This window comes from Suncus etruscus, chromosome 9, assembly GCF_024139225.1.
Source record: "Suncus etruscus isolate mSunEtr1 chromosome 9, mSunEtr1.pri.cur, whole genome shotgun sequence".
NCBI lineage: Eukaryota > Metazoa > Chordata > Mammalia > Eulipotyphla > Soricidae > Suncus > Suncus etruscus.
Genome location: NC_064856.1, coordinates 66,450,571 through 66,470,382, shown reverse-complemented (window position 1 = coordinate 66,470,382; position 19,812 = coordinate 66,450,571). Strand labels below are relative to the sequence as shown.

The window sequence follows — 19,812 nt, the reverse complement described above, 5'->3', positions numbered from 1 at the left end:
TTGCATATGGTTTCCTTTAGCGTGCCAGAGTACAGCACAGAGTACATTCCCTGAGTACAAAGTTAGAAGTAAACCCTGACCACCACTTCATATGGCCCCATAACAAAACAACACAGAAACAAAACACAAAAATTTCCCCAGGGGAAAAAGAAATAATTGATTTACAATATTTTATAACTTGTAGTCCAGCTTCACTCCCCCATATGTGCATAAGCTTCCCTATACTCACAACCAGTTCCACAACACTCCCATAATCAGATTGTCTCCTCTCCTTTCCTCCTACTTCTCAATCTCTTTTCTCTTTCTCTCTCTTTGGTAACCATTAGTATAAGCTTTTAGTAGTTCTTTTATGACCTTTGCTTTGGTTATTGTGTACCACATATGTGAAGGAGATGTACTTGTCTTTCATTAGGAATTTAGGTTGTTTTCATATGAATAATGCTACTGTAAATACAGGGTGCTATTTTCCAAGCTAGTTTTTCCAAAGCTCTTAGATAAATACCTACAAATGGCACTTCTGGATCAGATGGTATTTCAAATTTCAGCAGTTTATGAAATTTTCGTATTCTTTTAATAGAGACTACATCACTTGTTTTAGACGGAAAGGAATTCTTTAGTGTTTCTGTACTAATTTGGCTGCCATCATATCATTAGGAGTCATTCTAATTACTAAAATTAACTACCAGTATTTAAATTTAATGGATTTGGAGTAGAACACAAGAAAATTTTAATTATTTTATTCTACTTTAGTCATAGTGATTTACAATTTTACACTACTTTCAATGTAGGGTTCCATGAATACAACATTCCAACAGCACACTCCCTATCAGAGTGTTCATTTTCCTTCACCACTGAGACTACAGCCATTTACGTTCTCGCATGTATTTCATGAGAGTTAATTTATTCCCTATAATCTTGATAACACCTGTTTTCCCAGTTATTTTGATATAGACCAATCATATACAGAGAGGTTATCTCACGGTGATTTTTATTTGCATTTTCTAAAAAGATGTAAAGCTGACCTATTTTTTTTTTCATGTACTTTTTAGCTATCTGCATATCTTCTTTGGAGAAGTATTTATTCGAATGATATGTCCATTTTTTTTGGTTTGTTGAGCTTTTAAAATTTTAGTGGTTGAGCTGTAGGAGTTATATACATTTCTTGAATATCAACTCTTAGTATGATGACTATGTGCAAGTGTATTTTCCTAAATAAATATTCTCTTAAATTAAGGTTGTGGGTTGTCATTTTGTTTTTGTAGTAGTAGTTTCTTGCTGTACAAGAAGCTGAGCATTGAGCCATCTGTCCATGCAGCTAAGCAAATATTTGCCAAAAGATGCTCCAAAACTTCCTATTTATTGTATAATACTTTATACATAGTATATATTATTATATACCATATGTCATATAATTATGTTACATATAATATTGTATGTTATATACCTTATATAGTATTGAATATTATATATTATATACTCAGTTCTTGTGGGCAACTATAGCAATTGAGTTTGATTCACATGTTTCCCAAACAAGAACTTTTATAACTGAGCTGTCTTTGAGCTTTCTTTCCTCATTTCCTTGTGTTCTCTCTGAATTCTTATAAGAGATTTTTAATATTTAAAAATTTAGATAAAATTATAAATTGCATTACTTTCTTTACTTATTTTTATTCTGATTCATTGTTTACATGAAATACAACAGATTGTTCTATATTGATTTTATGTTCTGCTATTTAACTTTTGTAGATATTGTTTTTTGTTTTACCCTCCTTGAGTGAAAGTTTAGGATTTTATTATATATTGTCATATTTTTGAGAAATAGCTGCTGCTTTACCTCTTTTCCTTTGGTTTAGTTTTTGTTAGCTCAAAATCAGAGCCTTTGGAACATCTCTTGGCACATGGGAAGTTGATGCAATACTCAGCCTAATGAGGGTACATTTTTGGGCTGAGTGGAAGTGGGAGCCACCAGGGCCACACCTGGTGGTTGCATGGGACCTCGACTACATTAAGTAATTATTAAGGGGAATCATGGTGCTGGGGTTCAAACTCTGAGCCTTGTTCATTCAACCATACACTCCAACCCTTTGAGCTATTTTTTCAGCCCCTATTTTTGTGTATATCTTTTAATTATCTCTCTGTCTAGGACTTCTAAATCTACATTGAACTATTATTATAAGAATGGACAGCTTTATCATATTCTTCATGTTAGGGTTAACATTTCAGGCTTTCACTGGTGAATATGTTTGTGTGTTTGCCAACACACAAATAAAAGGTCCTTTATTTTGAAGTTTTCTTCTTCTATTCCAATTTAATGAGACATTTTATCATAAGTAGACATTAAATGCTGGCAAAATTTTTTAAAATAAAATGTTTATATTGATCTTATTTGTGGCTTGTTTTCCCACCACCATTTTACTCTTTTTTGTTTTTTATGTTAATTCTTGTAAATTTTTTGACTTAAAGCTGCGATTTACAAAGCTATTCAAAGTTAAGCTTTAGACATACAATGTCTCAACATCAATCCCTCCACCAGTGTCAACCTCCTTCCACCAATTTTCCCAGAGTCTTCCAGAGTCCATCCCATACTACCACCCCTTTGCTCCATTCTATAACAAGCACCTTATTAAGTTTGTTTGTTAAAGGTTGGGCCTCATTATTTCATTGTTGTTGACTCTGTGGCTTGGATATTTAGTTCTGTCCTTCATTCCACCAATGCAACTGAGGTCCCCTTGGCCCCTTTCTCTCAGTATTCAAATCTGTCTTCCTCCTCCACTTCATATCTTCCCTTCTCCTGTGATCAAGAGTGTTTTAGACAACCCCCATTTAATACTTTGAATTCCTTATGCAGTTATTCTAAATACAACATGTGAATGGTATTATCTTGTATTTATCCTTTTTCTGGATTACTTATTTTTAACATAATAATTTCCAGTTATCTCCATGCTGCAGTTAATTACATGATTGTGTTATTTCTGATTGCTATGTAGTATTCTGTCTTACATATGAATCACAACTTCATATATGTATAAATATATATACTACAATTTTATGATCAACTCATCTGTTGTTGGACATCTATATCTATTCATGTATGTTTTAATTTTAAGTAATTGTTCAACATTTCTAACAGTGCAGTTAGGGTGGTGGTAAAATCTATTACTCTTCAAAAATGCAATTTTTAATAATATATGAATAATAATTTGTAGGGTAGAGTTTCTTGTCTGGTAAATATAAATATTTTAGGTTTCTAGATTTCCATTTATTTCTTTAAATTTGGGGGAATTTTTCACTATTTTTTCTTTTAGTAGGCTCTCTGTTCCTTTGTGTATACCTAGAGTTACATCTTCTGTCATACCCATTATTCTTCTGATTTTTTCCCCTCTGATCCAATAGATAGTTTTATGTTACTTTCTTTTTTTTTTTTTTTTTTTTTTTTTTTTTTTTTTTTTTTTTTGGTTTTTGGGCCACACCCTGTGACGCTCAGGGGTTACTCCTGGCTATGCGCTCAGAAGTTGCTCCTGGCTTCTTGGGGGACCATATGGGACGCCGGGGGATCGAACCGCGGTCTGTCCTAGGCTAGCGCAGGCAAGGCAGGCACCTTACCTCCAGCGCCACCGCCCGGCCCTTATGTTACTTTCTTTTTCATTTTTATTTTTTCCTTGTTTTAGGCCACACTCAGCACTCCCAGTACTCCCAGTAGTGCTTAGACATGACTCTGTGTTCTCAATGATTTTCTTTATGTTATGTTTTTAACTTTATCTGAGAGAGTACATAGTATTTGGATTATTGCAGATGTTACTTCATTCTATGATGGGATTTGACATATTTTGATAGTTACTTTGGTTTTGCAATTTTATATATTATGTTTGTAGTTTTAAATTTATCTTTTGTTTTTCATTATCTTAAGCAGTTGAGAAGGAGGGAACCAATATTTAGGGTTTTTCTTCATTTTTAAGTCTAGTATATTTAGGGTTAATTAGATTGATATAAAATTCCTCACTGTTCTATCTCCTCTTGTAACTGGATACATTTCCAATCTGAGCACAAAGTCTGTGGTCCCATATCCCTTCTCCAGTAGCAGTGAATTATCTTTAGCTAAGCATTTGTTAATTTTGATGGCAGACTTTCCTGAATTGACAGTGTCAGTGAAGGAAATTTCAATTGTCATGTTACTCATTCTAAAATAACTCAATTTAGTTTTTCTTACTGGAAAACTCATGGATTTCCTGGATTCTCCCCTCCTCTATGGAAAAACTCTCTAGAATCCTTGAGATATTCCTGTCTCCTTGTGACTTATCTAGTGACTGAGGCACACATATACCTTCTTTCGCTCATTTAGATTAGATTTTTGATTACGTACCATACTATGGACTTTTAGTAACTCAGCTTCAAAATAAAAGTGTGTGGATTGATCAGACATTTTTGGCAATAAATCAATAAAAGTTAACGATATATTTAGTTATTTTCTGATTATGCTTTAAGGAGACATTTTTTTATTTATTCTCACAAATTTTCTTCTATAAAGAGGGAATATAATTTAGAGTAGAGGATGTGAATTTATAAAAGGCATGTTCTCATCTCTGCTAATACTTTTTCTATCTCCTCTCAAAATGGTGAATCTAAATTAAAATCACCAAATACTTTGTTCTTATATCGTGTTCTTGGTTTTACCAATTTAGCCTAATCTTTTTTTGTTTAAGTTGAGTATCTTATGATAGTTAGAATGATACTTTTGCAAAAGAAACTGATTAGAATATACTCAGGGATGGGTATCAGGGTGGTTGTCCTATGGCTTATGAAAATGTAAAAGAAGAAATAAGGATATTTTGATTGTTAGTATAAGAGATAATACAAGGGTAATATGTTATATATTAAAAATCTTTATGGCTCTATTTTTATGGAATGAAATGATAGATTTCAAGTGTGAGATTTAGATTCCTATAAATATGAGTGCTTAATAGTCCTCCAAAGATAGAATGACTATTTCAAGAGGTGTACTTCTAATATTTTAATATCACATTTTAACTTTGTTAAGCTAGATATTATTTAACAGCACAATGAAATGGGCTTTAAATGGAATTGCCAAGCCAGGCATCACAAAGCCTTAATGCAAACCCAATTGCAGTTTTGAACTCTTCAAAAGTGAAATTTATATGATAAAATTCCTCAAGATATACCTCAGAGGAACAAGATTGGTATAGATGCAATATTCTTTAATATTTACAACAAACTCACAAACTCAACAAACTCTCAAATATAGTCAGTGCCTCCCAAACTGAAGTCCTTCTTTCTGAAATTAGGTACAAGGGAAGGATATCTATTTTCATCACTTCTATTGACTATAGTTTTGGAAGTCCTTATTACAGCAATTAGACAAGAAAAGAAATAAAAGGGATCCAAATTGAAAAAGAAGTCACTATCAATATTTGAAAATGACATGCATATGTAGAAGACCCTAAAAACTTTACTAGAGGGGCCAGAAAGATAGCATGGAGGTAAGGTGTTTGACTTGCATGCGGAATGACAGTCGTTCAAATCCTGGCATCCCAAATGGTCTCCCGAGCCTGCGAGGAATGATTTCTGAGTGTAGAGACAGGAGTAACCTCTGGACGCTGCCGGGGGAGACCCTCCACCCAAAGAAAAAAAAATAAAAGAACTTTACTAGAAAATTTTCAGAAACAATAAACTAGTACAGCAAAGTATAAGTATGTTCTATTTCTTTATGTAATCAGCAAACAAGAGAAGATAAATACCATGACTTTAAGTTTCTCGGTTTTTGTTTCTTGGAGGTATTGATCCATTTTGCAAAGATTACATAGCAGAGGTCTTTTGGTCTTTGATAGAATCCATAATTATTGTCTGTGTGCAGAATGGATGTGACCTAAAACAAATCTTATTTCTATTACATATAATATAAAAGTAGTACCTAATTAACACATGTAAAATGATTTTATTATACTTAACAATGGAAGGTCAGTTTCCTAGGTTCTATTTCTCTTTTGGGAGGTGGTTATGTTCAATGACTATATGAGATGCAGGGGATAGATCACAGATTGATCACATACAAGGCAAGTGCCCTCCCCACTCCACTGGACCTTCTCTTACTAGTTTAATATTAACTCTTAACTTTTGTCTCACGTTTCTTTCTCTAGTACTTGAAGTATTCTGGGATCTTTTGTTGTGAAGGAGAGTGTTATAGGAGAAATTAATATTTAAATTTTCTGATGAGAATTAGAAGGAATAAATATTATATTTTACACATTTTTTGGCTCAGAAAAAAAACTTTTGTATAGCTAGGATGAATGAATGTATTATTACTCAAAACTATGTACAAATACTTTTTTTTTTTTTTGGTTTTTGGACCACACCTTGTGACGCCAGGGGTTACTCCTGGCTATGCCTCAGAAATTGGCCAGGGGGTGATGATGGTGGGTGGGATCAAACAGCAGTTCGTCCTAGGCTAGTGCTGGCAAGGCAGACACCTTACCTCTTGTGCTACCACTGTGGCCCCATCAAAACTATGTACAAATAATAGTTGTTTCCAATCCTCAATTTTGACATAGAAAACATAAAAATGTTTGGTTGTTCATTGTTTCAATCTAAGATTTGCATTTCTTTTTTGCTGAAATATCTTACTAAAAACTTACAGTTTTTCTATATTTTAAAGTAATTCTCGTGAATTTTTGTAATAAAATTGTTTTATGAAATCAAATAAACTTTCCAAATCTTGATGACACATGAAAATTAATGTGAATATAAGCTGAAATATCAGTGATATGGGTAAAGCATACTATGAAATTTCTGATAACTTTAAGTAGATGTATAGCTAGAAAACATAGATTCTCCCCAAATTCCAGTAAAGAAAATCATTAAGATTAGCTAACTTTATATACATATTTAGATATTTAATATACTTTTTGATAAATGATAAACTTAATTTATTCAATGTACTTTACTGCTTTTAGATCCTTAGATGGACTTCATATTTTTAGGTGATGTCAAGAACATAGTTTCTAAATACAAATTTTAAATGCAATGTTTTGGGGGTGTTTGGGTCAAACCCGGCAGCGCTCAGGGGTTCCTCCTGGCTCTACACTCAGAAATCACTCCTGGCAGGCTCGGGGGACCATATAGGATGCTGGGATTCAAATCACCATCCTTCTGCATGCATGGCAAGCACTTTACCTCATGCTATCCCTCTAGCCCCAAATACAATACTTTTAATACAATTAAAAGAAAAGCTGAGCTAGTCTTATGATAAAAATATTATTTTAAATGATTTTGCACATGAACAAGTTGAGGAATCTAGTTGAAATTAAGGTTTGAGACACAAGTTGCTTAATTTAAAAAAGTTTGAGCCTTTAATTATACATTATTTTATTGTTTCTTCAGTATTTCTTAAAGCAGAGATAGTGAATTTTCTATTTGTATATCTAAGCATCATTTGCTGTCATGCTGAGGGTGGGGTTTTTCTCCCATCCTGTGCCAAGGAACAAATGTACTAATGTTTAATTTTTTTTCGTTTTCCTAGGAGTCAGAAAATAATAAGTTATGTTCCCTATACTCCTTCCGAAATACCTCTACCTCACCACATAAGCCTGACGAAGGGAGTCGGGATCGTGAGATAATGACCAGTGTTACTTTTGGAACCCCAGAACGCCGCAAAGGGAGCCTTGCCGATGTGGTGGACACACTGAAACAGAAGAAGCTTGAGGAAATGACTCGGACAGAACAAGAGGGTATGTGTGAACTTAATGACTGGGCTTTATTCTTTTAAAGATTGCAGGTCTTTAAGAAAAAAAGTGGAATGTCATGGGACAGAGAGATATATAATTGGCACTGGCTAGGAAAAAGTTATTTAGAGGTTACTGTAGTGATGGTAGGTATGATCCATAAAGAACATTAAGCAGACAGCTCTGTGTTTTCCTAAAACTTTTTTTCCTTTTGTCTGAGTCTTAAATGAACTCCAAGTCTTGCTCAAAAAAAGTTACTATGGGAATTTTTCCAGCTGTAACTTTAATTTTCAGTTTCCTTCTTTATTTCCTTTGATGGGTAATATTCTATTACGACAGTTTTCAACTGTTTCTATATTAACCACAACAAATTGTTGTTCCTCATCTTCATAATTGCTATAAATATTATTTTACTTTAAAACATTAGTCAGTGAGATTTGAGAGTTTTCATGGTTATGAAAAGTTTTTAAGGGGAAGTGGTCTGCCACATAACACATTCACTCTACTCTCTCTACAAAGTTCACAGAAATTCATCTTGATTAAGAAAAATAGATGAAAGGTGACTCTGACAAAATACTTTAATATTTATAGAATTGTAAGTGATTAACTATGCCATGTATTTTCTTTTTCTTTTATTTTGTTTTTGTTTTTTTTTGTTTTTTGGGCCACACCCGGAGGTGCTCAGGGGTTACTCCTGGCTGTCTGCTCAGAAATAGCTCCTGGCAGGCACGGGGGACCATATGGAAGGCCAGGATTCGAACCAACCACCTTAGGTCCTGGATCAGCTGTTTGCAAGGCAAACACCGCTGTGCTATCTCTCCGGCCCCACCATGTATTTTCTTTAGTCCTTTCATAACTTACAAATAATTTTTATTATTACTCTACCATACACATAGTATTGAAGTAGCAATACTTTCATATCCATATCAGAGTCACCACAGTCACCACCAAAATTCCAGTGCTATTCCACTTGCTGGAAAGACATGTCTGCTTGCTCTTCCACCCTCCTGTTCCCCTTCACCATACTTTTTCTTCTATTATAAATAGAAAATGAAAGGTAATTAGTGATCCTGTATTTATTACTAACATTAAAAAACTCAAATTTAGACCCCTGTTGCACTGTAAAGATATGGTTATTTGATATAAGGGAATATTTTCATATAATTTTATTTCTTTACACATTCAAAATTAAAAAGCTTCAAAATCATTTTTTAGTGTTACATTTATTTTTATAGATGTGTCTACCACATCAGCAATTTCTGTGAACCTTTCTAAAATTTATGCCATCTTGCCTCACTAAACAGATTATATGGCACACAATGTATTTTTAAAAAAATGTCTCAGGCTCATGATGCCTAAGACTGTGAACTCTAGTACCTATCTAATAATTTTGTAACCTTAGGTAAATCCTTAAATCTCCTCAAGTCAAAATATTTAAAATTTGGTGTGACGCTAATATCTGACTTGACAACTCAAACATCTAAGAGTTGATTATAATAATGAATATAAAAGTCTCTTATGAACTGTAAACTATATAAATTTTAGCTTGTAATGATTATCATATTATAAATGTCAATTATATTACTATGTTATAATATATGACTGCCTCTAGAGACCATTGAGATAATTAGAATGGCTTGGTTTATAGTTACTTCACTGAAATGATAAAACTTGGAGTTCCTTTGTCTTCTTGATACTGATGTATTTTTAGGCTCACATATGTATTTGTCTGTATATGGACATGCATTCAGTGCATGTTTTTGCTTCTTTGTTGATATCAGGTTGCAGGTTGTTACTTCTTTCTTATTTGAATAGTGTCTTCATGTGTTTGTCTCCCATCTGATGTGCTCATGGCTTATTCTTGGCTCTATGCATAGGTGTCACTCCTTAAATGTGCTTGGGGAAGAAGACCATATTCAGTGTCAAGGATTGAATCAGAGTGAGCCATATATTAGGCAAATGCTTTATCCCATACTTACTGTTTTATGAATATTTTAAACTTATTACAATCACATGTTTATATGCTTATATATTTACATATTGTTTATAAATTACATATATCATTATATGAACATATTTAAAATATGAGTGAAATATATCTGAATGAGTTGGTGAACGTCTGAATAATATATTCAAACTTTCTTTAAAATACTTTTATAATGGAGCCAGAGAGATAGTACAGCAGTGTTTGCCTTGCAAGCAGCTGATCCAGGACCTAAGGTGGTTGGTTTGAATCCCGGCATCCCATATGTCCCCATGCCTGCCAGGAGCTATTTTTGAGCAGATAGCCAGGAGTAACCCCTGAGCACTGCCGGGTGTGACCCCAAAACCAAAAATAAATTAATAAATGAATAAATAAACTTTTTATAAAATCTTTATTTGGGTGCTTATTACATGCTTATTACAAGCATGATTGTAGTTGGGGTTCAGTCATAAACAGAATACCCCCTTTCACCAGTGCAACATTCCCACCACCAACACCCCCACACCCTCTTTCCCAACCTCTGCCTGTATTCAAGACAGGCATTTTACTTCTCTCACTTATTAAGATTGTCATGATAGTTGTTAGTGTAGTTATTTTTTTAACTGCACTCATCACTCTGTGATGAGCCGGCCCTTCCGGCCCTCATCTCTTATTGTCTCTGGGCATCATTATAATAATGTCCTTACTTTTTCTTAAAACTCATAGGTAAGTGAGACATTCTGTGTTTATGTCTCTTCCTCTAACTTATTTTACCCAGCATAATAGATTCCATGTACATCCATGTATAGGAAAATTTCATGTCTCATATGTTCTGATGGCTGCATGATATTCCATTGTGTATATGTACCATAGTTTCCTTAGCCATTCATCTGTTGAAGGCATCTTGGTTGTTTCCGGAATCTGGTTATTGTAAATAGCACTTCAATGAATATAGGTATGAGGAAGGGATTTTTGAATTGTTTGTTTGTGTGTGTTTGTGTATTTGTATGTGTGTGTGCATGCATTCCTAGGGTATATCCCTAGGAGTGGTATATCTGGATCATATGGAAGCTCAATTTTCAGGTTTTTTTGAGGAAAGTCCATATTGTTTTCCATAAAGTATTCCCAGCAGCAATGAATAAGAGTTCCTTTCTCTCCACATCCCTGCCAGCACTGATTGTTCTTGTTCTTTGTGATGTGTGCCTATATTCAAACTTTAAGGTATGAACTTCATACCCTTGGCTTTTCAGAGATTATTTTTCTTCATACTTCATCCTTTTTTCTAGAATAATTGAAGCCATCAGATCAATCATCTCTAAAAGATTGACATATTTGGTAATTGTGGTTTACAATAAAGTTTTCTTTGTTCTATGAGTAAGTAGGTTTCAAAATATGTTAGAGTTCTTTGATGTAAAAGAAAAGTAATTGACTTATGTTTTTTATGATTTGTACTACTAGAGAACTCAATATATTTTCTTGCTTATTAAATATAAAATTTGTAAGGCTAGAAACAGATAGTACTCAATTTAGATAGTACTCAATTTACTGTCATCACTAGTCATATCTAATTGTATACAAGAGAGGCATTTGCATGGTGAAACTTTCTTAAAAGAATTCTTTTATTTGTTTGGTTTTGGGGGTCACACCTGGTGGTTGGTGCTGAGGGCTTACTCTTGGTTCTGTGCTAAGAGGTTGTTCCTGATGGATTCAGGGGATTGTATGGAATTTTGGGGATCCAGATGCATCTGCTGTATGCAAGGCAAGCATCCTGTATGCTATATTATATTTCTGTCCCTAAAAAGTTATTTACCCTAAGCAACATTACTATTAAAGAAGATTTTTGTATGTTCTACAGAATTTTGTTTTCTACAGTAGGTTGTCGAATCAGAAATTCAGTCATTTTAAGTGTATATTACTCTGACTAAAACATTCAGTACATGTATGGAAGTAATAAAGCAAGCTTTATTAAATGTACTACTTCCAAAATATGGAAGAAAATAAGCTTACTGTATTAAATTAAAAAAACTCAACAATTTTGAAAAATGGAATATATAAACTTAAAACTTACTCATCAAGATAAAAATTTAGCATCTTATTATGTTATATTACACCCCCCTAAATTTAAAAGTAATTAAGAAATTTAAAATATCATATGTATAAATTTAAAAAATCATGAGTTTATGTGATATAAATTCCAATAAGGTTGGTGTGGTAAACATGCCAATAATGTTTCCAGTGTTTATTCATTTAACATTACTAGAATTAGACTGTATTATTGAATATATAGTTATTTCATTGAGCTACTTATTTCAATAAAATGAGATATATTATGTTGAATTTTAATTACATTTTAAAAAACAGCATTGGAATATTCTCAGAGAAGTATAGTTGACATAATGAATAACACAATTATTTAATAAGAAGAATGGTTGTAGAAATAGTCATATTAACCTGAGAGTAAAGAACAAGGATGGCTTGGTAGTTGTCTTTAAAGATCAAGTCTTGTGGAGGAGGGACTAACTTTATTCTGTCTAGTTTCTTGGTGCTAGAATGCATATTAATGACAAGATGCTACTAGGAGCCTGATTAATGTCTTTTAACAGGGTCAACTGCCTAACAATTGTAGTTAACCATTTTTAGAACAAATATCTTTGGAAGATACTGAGTTGTTCTTGAATTTATGAAACATCAATTGCCATTTCAGTAGGACCATTGTGGAACAGAGGATTTGTCTTTTTCTTCTTAAGTCCTTAATTTTTATGACTATTATGATTATATGTTAATGGAGAGAACTACATAATATTGTGATTATCTTTATGTATATTTTTCTTCTTATCTTGCAAGCTGTTTATGAAATTAAAGTTTTGCCTTCCTGTTCTCCCACTTTTTCTGAGAGCCAAATCTGATCATCTTCAAAGAGCTTCTTTACTTAGTTACTTACTTTATTTATTTATCTATTTATTTATTTATTTGGTTTTGGGGCCATAATCCAGAGGCACTCTGTGTTTACTCCTGCCTCTGTGCTCAGAAATCGCTCCTAGCAGGCTCGGGAGACTAGATAGGATACTGGGGATAGAAACCTGGGCCCGTCTTGGGTCAGCCATGTGCAAGCCATACCATTGTGTTATCTTTCTGTTCCCCCCTCTTACTTTAGAAGTATAAAATAGGAATATAGTTCAAAGGTCTGTAGCATATATTTTTATTTTATTTTACATTTTTTACTTTTTAGTTCACATTTGGTAGTTCTCAGTGTTTATTCCTACTGGTGCTCAGTGATTCCAGGAATTGAACTGTAGTTGGCTATGTGTAGGGCAAGTGTTTTAGTTTTATAAAATTAAGGTGATATTTTTTGGTTTAAAATTCTATTAATAATGGTTTTTCATGAAGCATATTCTTTTTTTTATAAGAATCTCAAATAAATCCTTGGCACCACGTGTTCTTGGTACTACTAGAGTGGCTCTTGATCATCCAATGGGGAATACTTTTATAGAAGTCCCCACAAAAAGAAAAAATAAATAATATTATAAATGCCCAAAGTAAAATTAATGAACTCATGAAGAAAATAAATTATTAAAATATTAAATAATTTTTGTTTATAATTATTTTAATTTTTTAATCATTACTTTAAGCACCCTAGTTACAAAATTGTCCATGACTGAGTTTCAGTCATTGTGTACAACCCAGTGTTTTTCAATCTTTTGTGCAAGGGCACACTTTTTTCTTTTATATTTTTTGGTTTTTAATTACTTTATTTACAAATGCCAGGGTTACAAGGTTGTTCATAATAGTTTTTTTTTTCACAGAATCAAAGCTATTCATGATTGAGTTTCAGTTATCCAATATACAACACCCTTTACCAGTGCACATTTCCCACCACCAATGTCCCCAGTTTTCCTCCCACACTCCTTCCTGCCTGCCTATGTAACAGACATTTATCTTTTTTTGGGTGGGGGTGAGGTGAAAGTCTTTTTTTTTAAGGCACACTTTTTTCTTGGAAAAAAATCATGAGGCACATCATCATTAGGAAATGTTAAAAAAATTTTAACTCTGCCTAGATTGACTATATATAAAGTAATTCTCTTGAATAGGAATAAAATAAACACAAATAAATTATTTTATAATTACTTTATTATGAAATAATCTAATATTAGTCTATTTGTGAGTAAAAGCCGCATGTTACAGATGAAATTGAAATTTTTCCCATGGCACACCAGACAACATCTCATGGCACACTAGTGTGCTGTGGTCCAGTGGTTGAAAAACACTGGTGTACACCACTCTTCACAAGTACACATTTCCCAGTATTAAGGTACTCAATTTTTCTCCCACTCCTCTTCCCCACCTGCCTCTAGGAAAAACATTTTGCTTCTCTCTTCTCTTCTCTTTTCTCTTCTCTTCTCTTCTCTTCTCTTCTCTTCTCTTCTCTTCTCTTCTCTTCTCTTCTCTTCTCTTCTCTTCTCTTCTCTTCTCTTCTCCACTCTTTACTTCTCTTCTCTTCACTTCTCTCCTCTCCTCTCCTCTCTTCTCCTCTCCCTCTCGTCTTGTCTTCCCTTCCCTTCCCTTCCCTTCCCTTCCCTTCCCTTCCCTTCCCTTCCCTTTCCTTCCCTTCCTTCCCTTCCCTTCCTTCCCCCCTCCCCTCCTCTCCTCTCCTTTCCTCTCCTCTCCTCACCTCTCCTCTCTTCTCCTCTCTTCTTCTCCTCTCTTCTTCTCTTCTCTTCTCTTTTCTTCTCTTCTCTTCTCTTCTCTTCTCTTCTCTTCTCTTCTCTTCTCTTCTCTTCTCTTCTCTTCTCTTCTCTTCTCTTCTCTTCTCTCTCTTCTCTTCTCTTCTCTTCTCTTCCCTTCCCTTCTCTTCTCTCTCTCTTTCTCTCCCCCTTTTCCTCTTTGACACTGTGGTTGTACTATTGTTAATGCTGGGGTATCATGCATATTACTTTATCTCCTTTCAGCACCCAGTTCTTCTCCAGAGTGTTTAGTTCCAACTAATTGTCATAGTGGATCCTTGTTTACCCTAACTATACTCATTGTTCTTTGTGGCAAGTTCCTTCCATGGACAGGTCCTCCTGGCTTTCACCTTTATTGTGTTTGGATATTGTTACCATAATGTCTTTTATTTTTCTTTTATATCACAGATAAGTGAGACTACTATATGTCTACGCCTCTCTCTAACTCATTTCACTCAGCATAATACACTCTATTCATGTATAAGCAACTTTCATAAATTAAATAATTACATTTTTTCTTATAAGATAAAAGGTATCCTTTATATTAATCAATAAAGTATAATGAAGGACCTAACACTATAATTTGAAGTCATAATATATAAAAGATTTTGAGGTGTCAAACATATAATATGATACAATTTTTCTTATTTTATTAATTATAGCACCATAGATGGAGTATATAATTTATGGTTTGTTGCCTGCACCCATAATATAAGGGAAAACAAATTTTTATTAAAGTTAAATGACTATTTTTTATCAACATTCACAGACCACATAAGTTCTATAGATGTTCTGAATTCTGTAGACCCTAGGTAATAATTTTGCTATTATTATTAAAAATGACTATTTTTTATCAACATTCACAGACCACATAAGTTCTATAGATGTTCTGAATTCTATAGACCCTAGGTAATAATTTTGCTACATTATATGAAACATATTTAATCCTAATTGTGAAAGTTTATATTCTCGTAAGTGGTATAAGACATATACACAATAAACTTTGATTCAATGTCTAAGTTTTGTAATCCATATAGATAAAATATATATGAGTTTAAAGACTAGATTGTCTCTCTAGGAATCCATGGAAAGATTTTTTTGGTGAAATGAGCATTAACAGGTTTTGGAGGGGAGATGAGAAATATTTATGGTAAAAATAGAGGGGCAAGACATTTCAAGAAGGAATAGACAGAGTAGACAGAACTTTAAAATAATCAATAGGCCATGTTCTAAAAATTTAAGGTATGTGAAAATGCATATGGAAAAATAGATGTAAAGGATAGATTGTGCTGATCTTTTAATTCTTGTCTAGGAGTTTGAAGCTTATTTTGAAAGTTATAGAGGAAGCATTTATTTTAGCACAATAAAGTGATGGATTAAAAGTTTTCTTCAGGAAAGTTAATCTGGAAATACTGTATTGGATGTCTGGGAGCATGGAGAGACATTAAGAAAATTGTTTCAAGCTAGAGACAATGAGGGCCTGACCTAAGGCAGCAGAAGTAAGAAAGGGAAAGGAGATGCATACGGAAAAGCCATTAAGAAACAGAATTCTTAAGATTTGACATTCATGAGAAAGTAATAGTTCAAAGTTTGTTATATGCTATTGTTATTTTTCTAACATATTTCTAAAGTTTGGATAAATATAAAGAGGAAAATACAATTAATATCTGTCCTTTTATTTAAACTCCCTGATTACAAAGTTCATAATTGAATTTCAGTCTTAGAATATACACCTCCCTTCATTCATGAATACAAGTAACTTCTAAAATTTGAGTCATCAAGAATTGCAGAGTTGCCAAGTTATTCTTTATTTTTAGGTTTACAGTTTTTCAACAGCAATCCCTTCACCATTGTCCACTTCCCTCTATCAATGTCCCCAGTCTCTCTTCCTTTTCCCCTGGCCTGCTTCTATGGCTAGTACTTTTCACTATTGTCCTAATGCAATTAATTTTTTGTTATTGTTGTTGTTTTATTGTTGTTATTTTTGGCTGATGGGACACATCCAGCTTCACTAGGATTTAGTCCTGGCTCTGTGCTCAGAAATTATTCCTGGCAGGCTTCGAGGACTATACAAGATGCCAGGAATTGAACCCTGGTCCATTAGTGGAATGTGGGGCTGGAGCATACAGTGGTTAGGACATTTGCCTTGCATTTGGCTGACACAGGTTCTATCCTTGTCATTTCATAAGATCACCTGAGTCTACCAGGAGTAATTTCTGAGCACAGAGCCAGGAGTAACCCCTTTTGCTTTCTCCTTATTTACAGGAACAGATCTATAAAAGTTATCAATTTCTGTGATAAAATATTTACATGATAAAGCAAAAGTCGAACATTGTAATAGGAGAGTAATTCTCATACTGGATGAATCTTTGATCAGTGATTGTCCTGTGTTTGATCTGCCACTCCTTCAAGATATGCCTTTTACAGAGTAGTGATTTGACTGCTTTGTTGAAACACTGGTGAACAAAGGTATTCTGTTTGAAGTCACTCTTCTGAAATTGAGACTTGTGGAAAAATGGGCAAAATGTCTGTTCTTTTGTAATTTTAACCTTGATTTTTGGGGATCATAGATGCATAAAAGGCAAGAATGGATAGAATAAATTAATATCAGATTTTACCTTTTGAAACACACTTGATATTTGCAGGTAGAGTATGCAGAAAATCTATACAATAGAGCCAAGGTCCAGAAGGGCCAGTCCACACAAGGAAGCTTACCATAAATAGCTGGGGGGTGCAGCTAGGGCAGAGATGGGACCTCTATGACAATAGTAATTAGAAATGATCACTCTGGACAATATCTGGGTCTTGAAGGGAGATAAAGTGATATGCATGATACCCTTTAAGTAACAATATTGCAAACCACAGTGTCTAAAAGGAAAAAGAAGAGAGATAAGAAAATGTCAGCCACAAGGGCAGGCAAGGGAGAGGACAAAGGGCAGGGTAGGAGGGAAACTGAGGACGTTGGTGCTGGGAAATGTGCATTGGTGAAGGGACTTGTACATGGTATGACTGAAACTCAACTGTGAACAACTTTGTAACTGTATCTCACTGTGATTCAATTAAAGTATTATTTATAAAAAATAAAATATCACAGAAAAAGAAAAAAAGAGTTTGATTAATAGATTCAGGTTAAATGTTTCCAAGATATGAACCCTTCAGCTGTGATTAAATGATGATTTTTTTTGTTGTTGTTGTTTTTGTTATCCTTGTATCACCCATCTTGTTGCCAATGAAGCTGGGCTGTAGCATAAGCGACAGTTGTCAGAAAATGAATACTTTAAAAAGGACTTCTATATCTAAATACATATATTTAATCAGAGAGTCCTTTGGCTTCTGAAAATAAGTTGTCTAATGAGAATTTCATTTGAGCAGCTGCGACTGAGGAGGTCAACAGGCATTGCCTAGGAGAATATGGCCCAGCTGGTTAAATCTGGTTGTTGTCGTGATTTAAATGGTCAAGTGCTGCTTGTAATCCAGGACCGTCTGTTTGTAAAGGGACGAGTGAGTGCTTCAGCATAATGTACAGCTGTTTTAATCTCTCTTTAATAATAGTGCTTCAGCTACTATCATGTCTTGTGGATCATACTACTAAGTATATGATCCTAGGCCGAGTTAACTAGTTTGAGTCAGGTGCTGGGAGTCAAATCAGATTGTAGAGAAAGAGATACAATGATATAAACCTCAACTCTCAGACAAGTGAAACCTTACTGACTTTTGGGCACTTTAAAAATACCCATTTTCATATTGTGATATGAAGCTCACCACAAAGAGTGGTGAATGCTGTTAGGGAAATAACTACACTAACAACTAACATGACAATGTTAATGAATGAGAGAAGTGGAATGCCTGTCTTGAATACAGGCAGGGGAGGAGGAGGAGGGAGATGGGAGCATTGGTGGTGGGAATGTTGCACTGGTGAAGGGGTGTGTTCTATTTTGACTGAAACCCAACTACAACCATGCTTGTAATTATGGTACTTAAATAATGATTTTATAAAAAAATCTATATTTAGGTAATGGTTAATATGATCAAGAGAAAGTGGCATAGCTTGTTACTAGATAAAACCAGTAGATTAGTGAATTCTCTGACAGAAGACATAAATTTAGTGGAAAATATATGTGATTTAGATACAGTTCCAAGGGTTATATATTATATACATATTCACAATATATTCACAATATATACACATATACATTTGTATGTATTGTGAATAAATTCAAGTGTTTATCTAGTAGATAGTGTGTTCAAATTATCATGATAAAGTATGTGTGATCAACATGAGTTTTTTTTTTAATTATGAGAACAAAGATGCAAAGAAAGAGGACAAGGTAAAGTTACAGTGGAAGGACAATCACCCATAACATAATTCTCAGAAGAAGTCCCCTTGCTGATATCTTAACTTTGAACTTTCAGCCAAAGAACATTAAGATAAATAAAACAAAATCCATGTACAATTACTTTGTCCCTCAAGTCCCCAGATTGTAACACATTATAATATTTCTTAACAGCACACAAGGCAATCTAAAGCCATAAAACTTACATAACTCCTTAAACATTAGAGGCATAGTATTTTTTACATTTCCATGTACATGCATATTAGCTTAAGTTAACCTCAAATTTTAAGTGGGTTTTTTTTTAAGGTTTAGAGTCAAAGGAGCACAGTAAAAACGGTATTAGAGTGGCAATTGTTGTTTGCATAGGCCCACCAAAATATAAGGGGAATGGAGAAGAATAACCTTGGCCTAAATACAAAGAGACCCGACCCCTGAAGTTTCCTGGCATAAGACCAACTCTAGGCTCCAGGCAAGCTAGATTGTCAAATCCAAGACATTGTCTGTAGTGCCCACACACTTTTATTTTTCACACAGTCTCTGTTGTTGGTATCATGTTTCTGTATTAAATATCCTGGAATCTGCATATCCTAAATTGAAGTCAGAATGTGGAGCATCCTCTTGTTTCACATCACCATTAAAGGGCAATGCAGAGACCCCTGTCCTGTAAGCAGGTTGTTGTTGTTGTTGTTAAATCTTCTCAGTGTTAAGGGAAGTCTCTTTTGAGCAGGTCGATGTCTGAGCAGTGGTGGGGTCTTCCGTGGTAGAGGATTGCTTCCAGGTGATGTTATAGACAAACCTGGATGTTTCGTGGATGGCTTCCCTGGTTCAGGGGTGAATGGAAAATGCCCTTTCTTCTGAGGTCTGTGCCAGGTCGTTATGTCAATGTTCAGGGTGTAAGGTCCCTTTGCACTACAAGATTTGTGTGTTCCAATCTCTATTAGGATCTTATTTGTATGTATAGTATTTTCCCATTTTAATGTGCCTATGCAAAAAAGGAGCAATGCCACGTGGTGTTAATGGCGCATATGGGGGCCATAAGAACAAGTCCAACAATCCCCATG

At 34.1% G+C, this 19,812-nt stretch overlaps 1 protein-coding gene across 1 annotated transcript in view; it reads left to right on the top strand.

Annotated features, from left to right (window-relative positions):
• SOX6 (SRY-box transcription factor 6) overlaps nucleotides 1-19,812 on the top strand; it is a 558,762-nt gene that overhangs the window by 209,263 nt on the left and 329,687 nt on the right. The window contains exon 6 of the mRNA XM_049781120.1: nucleotides 7,532-7,739. Coding sequence (XP_049637077.1) covers nucleotides 7,532-7,739 — 208 coding nt within the window. The remainder of the gene's footprint in view (nucleotides 1-7,531; nucleotides 7,740-19,812) is intronic.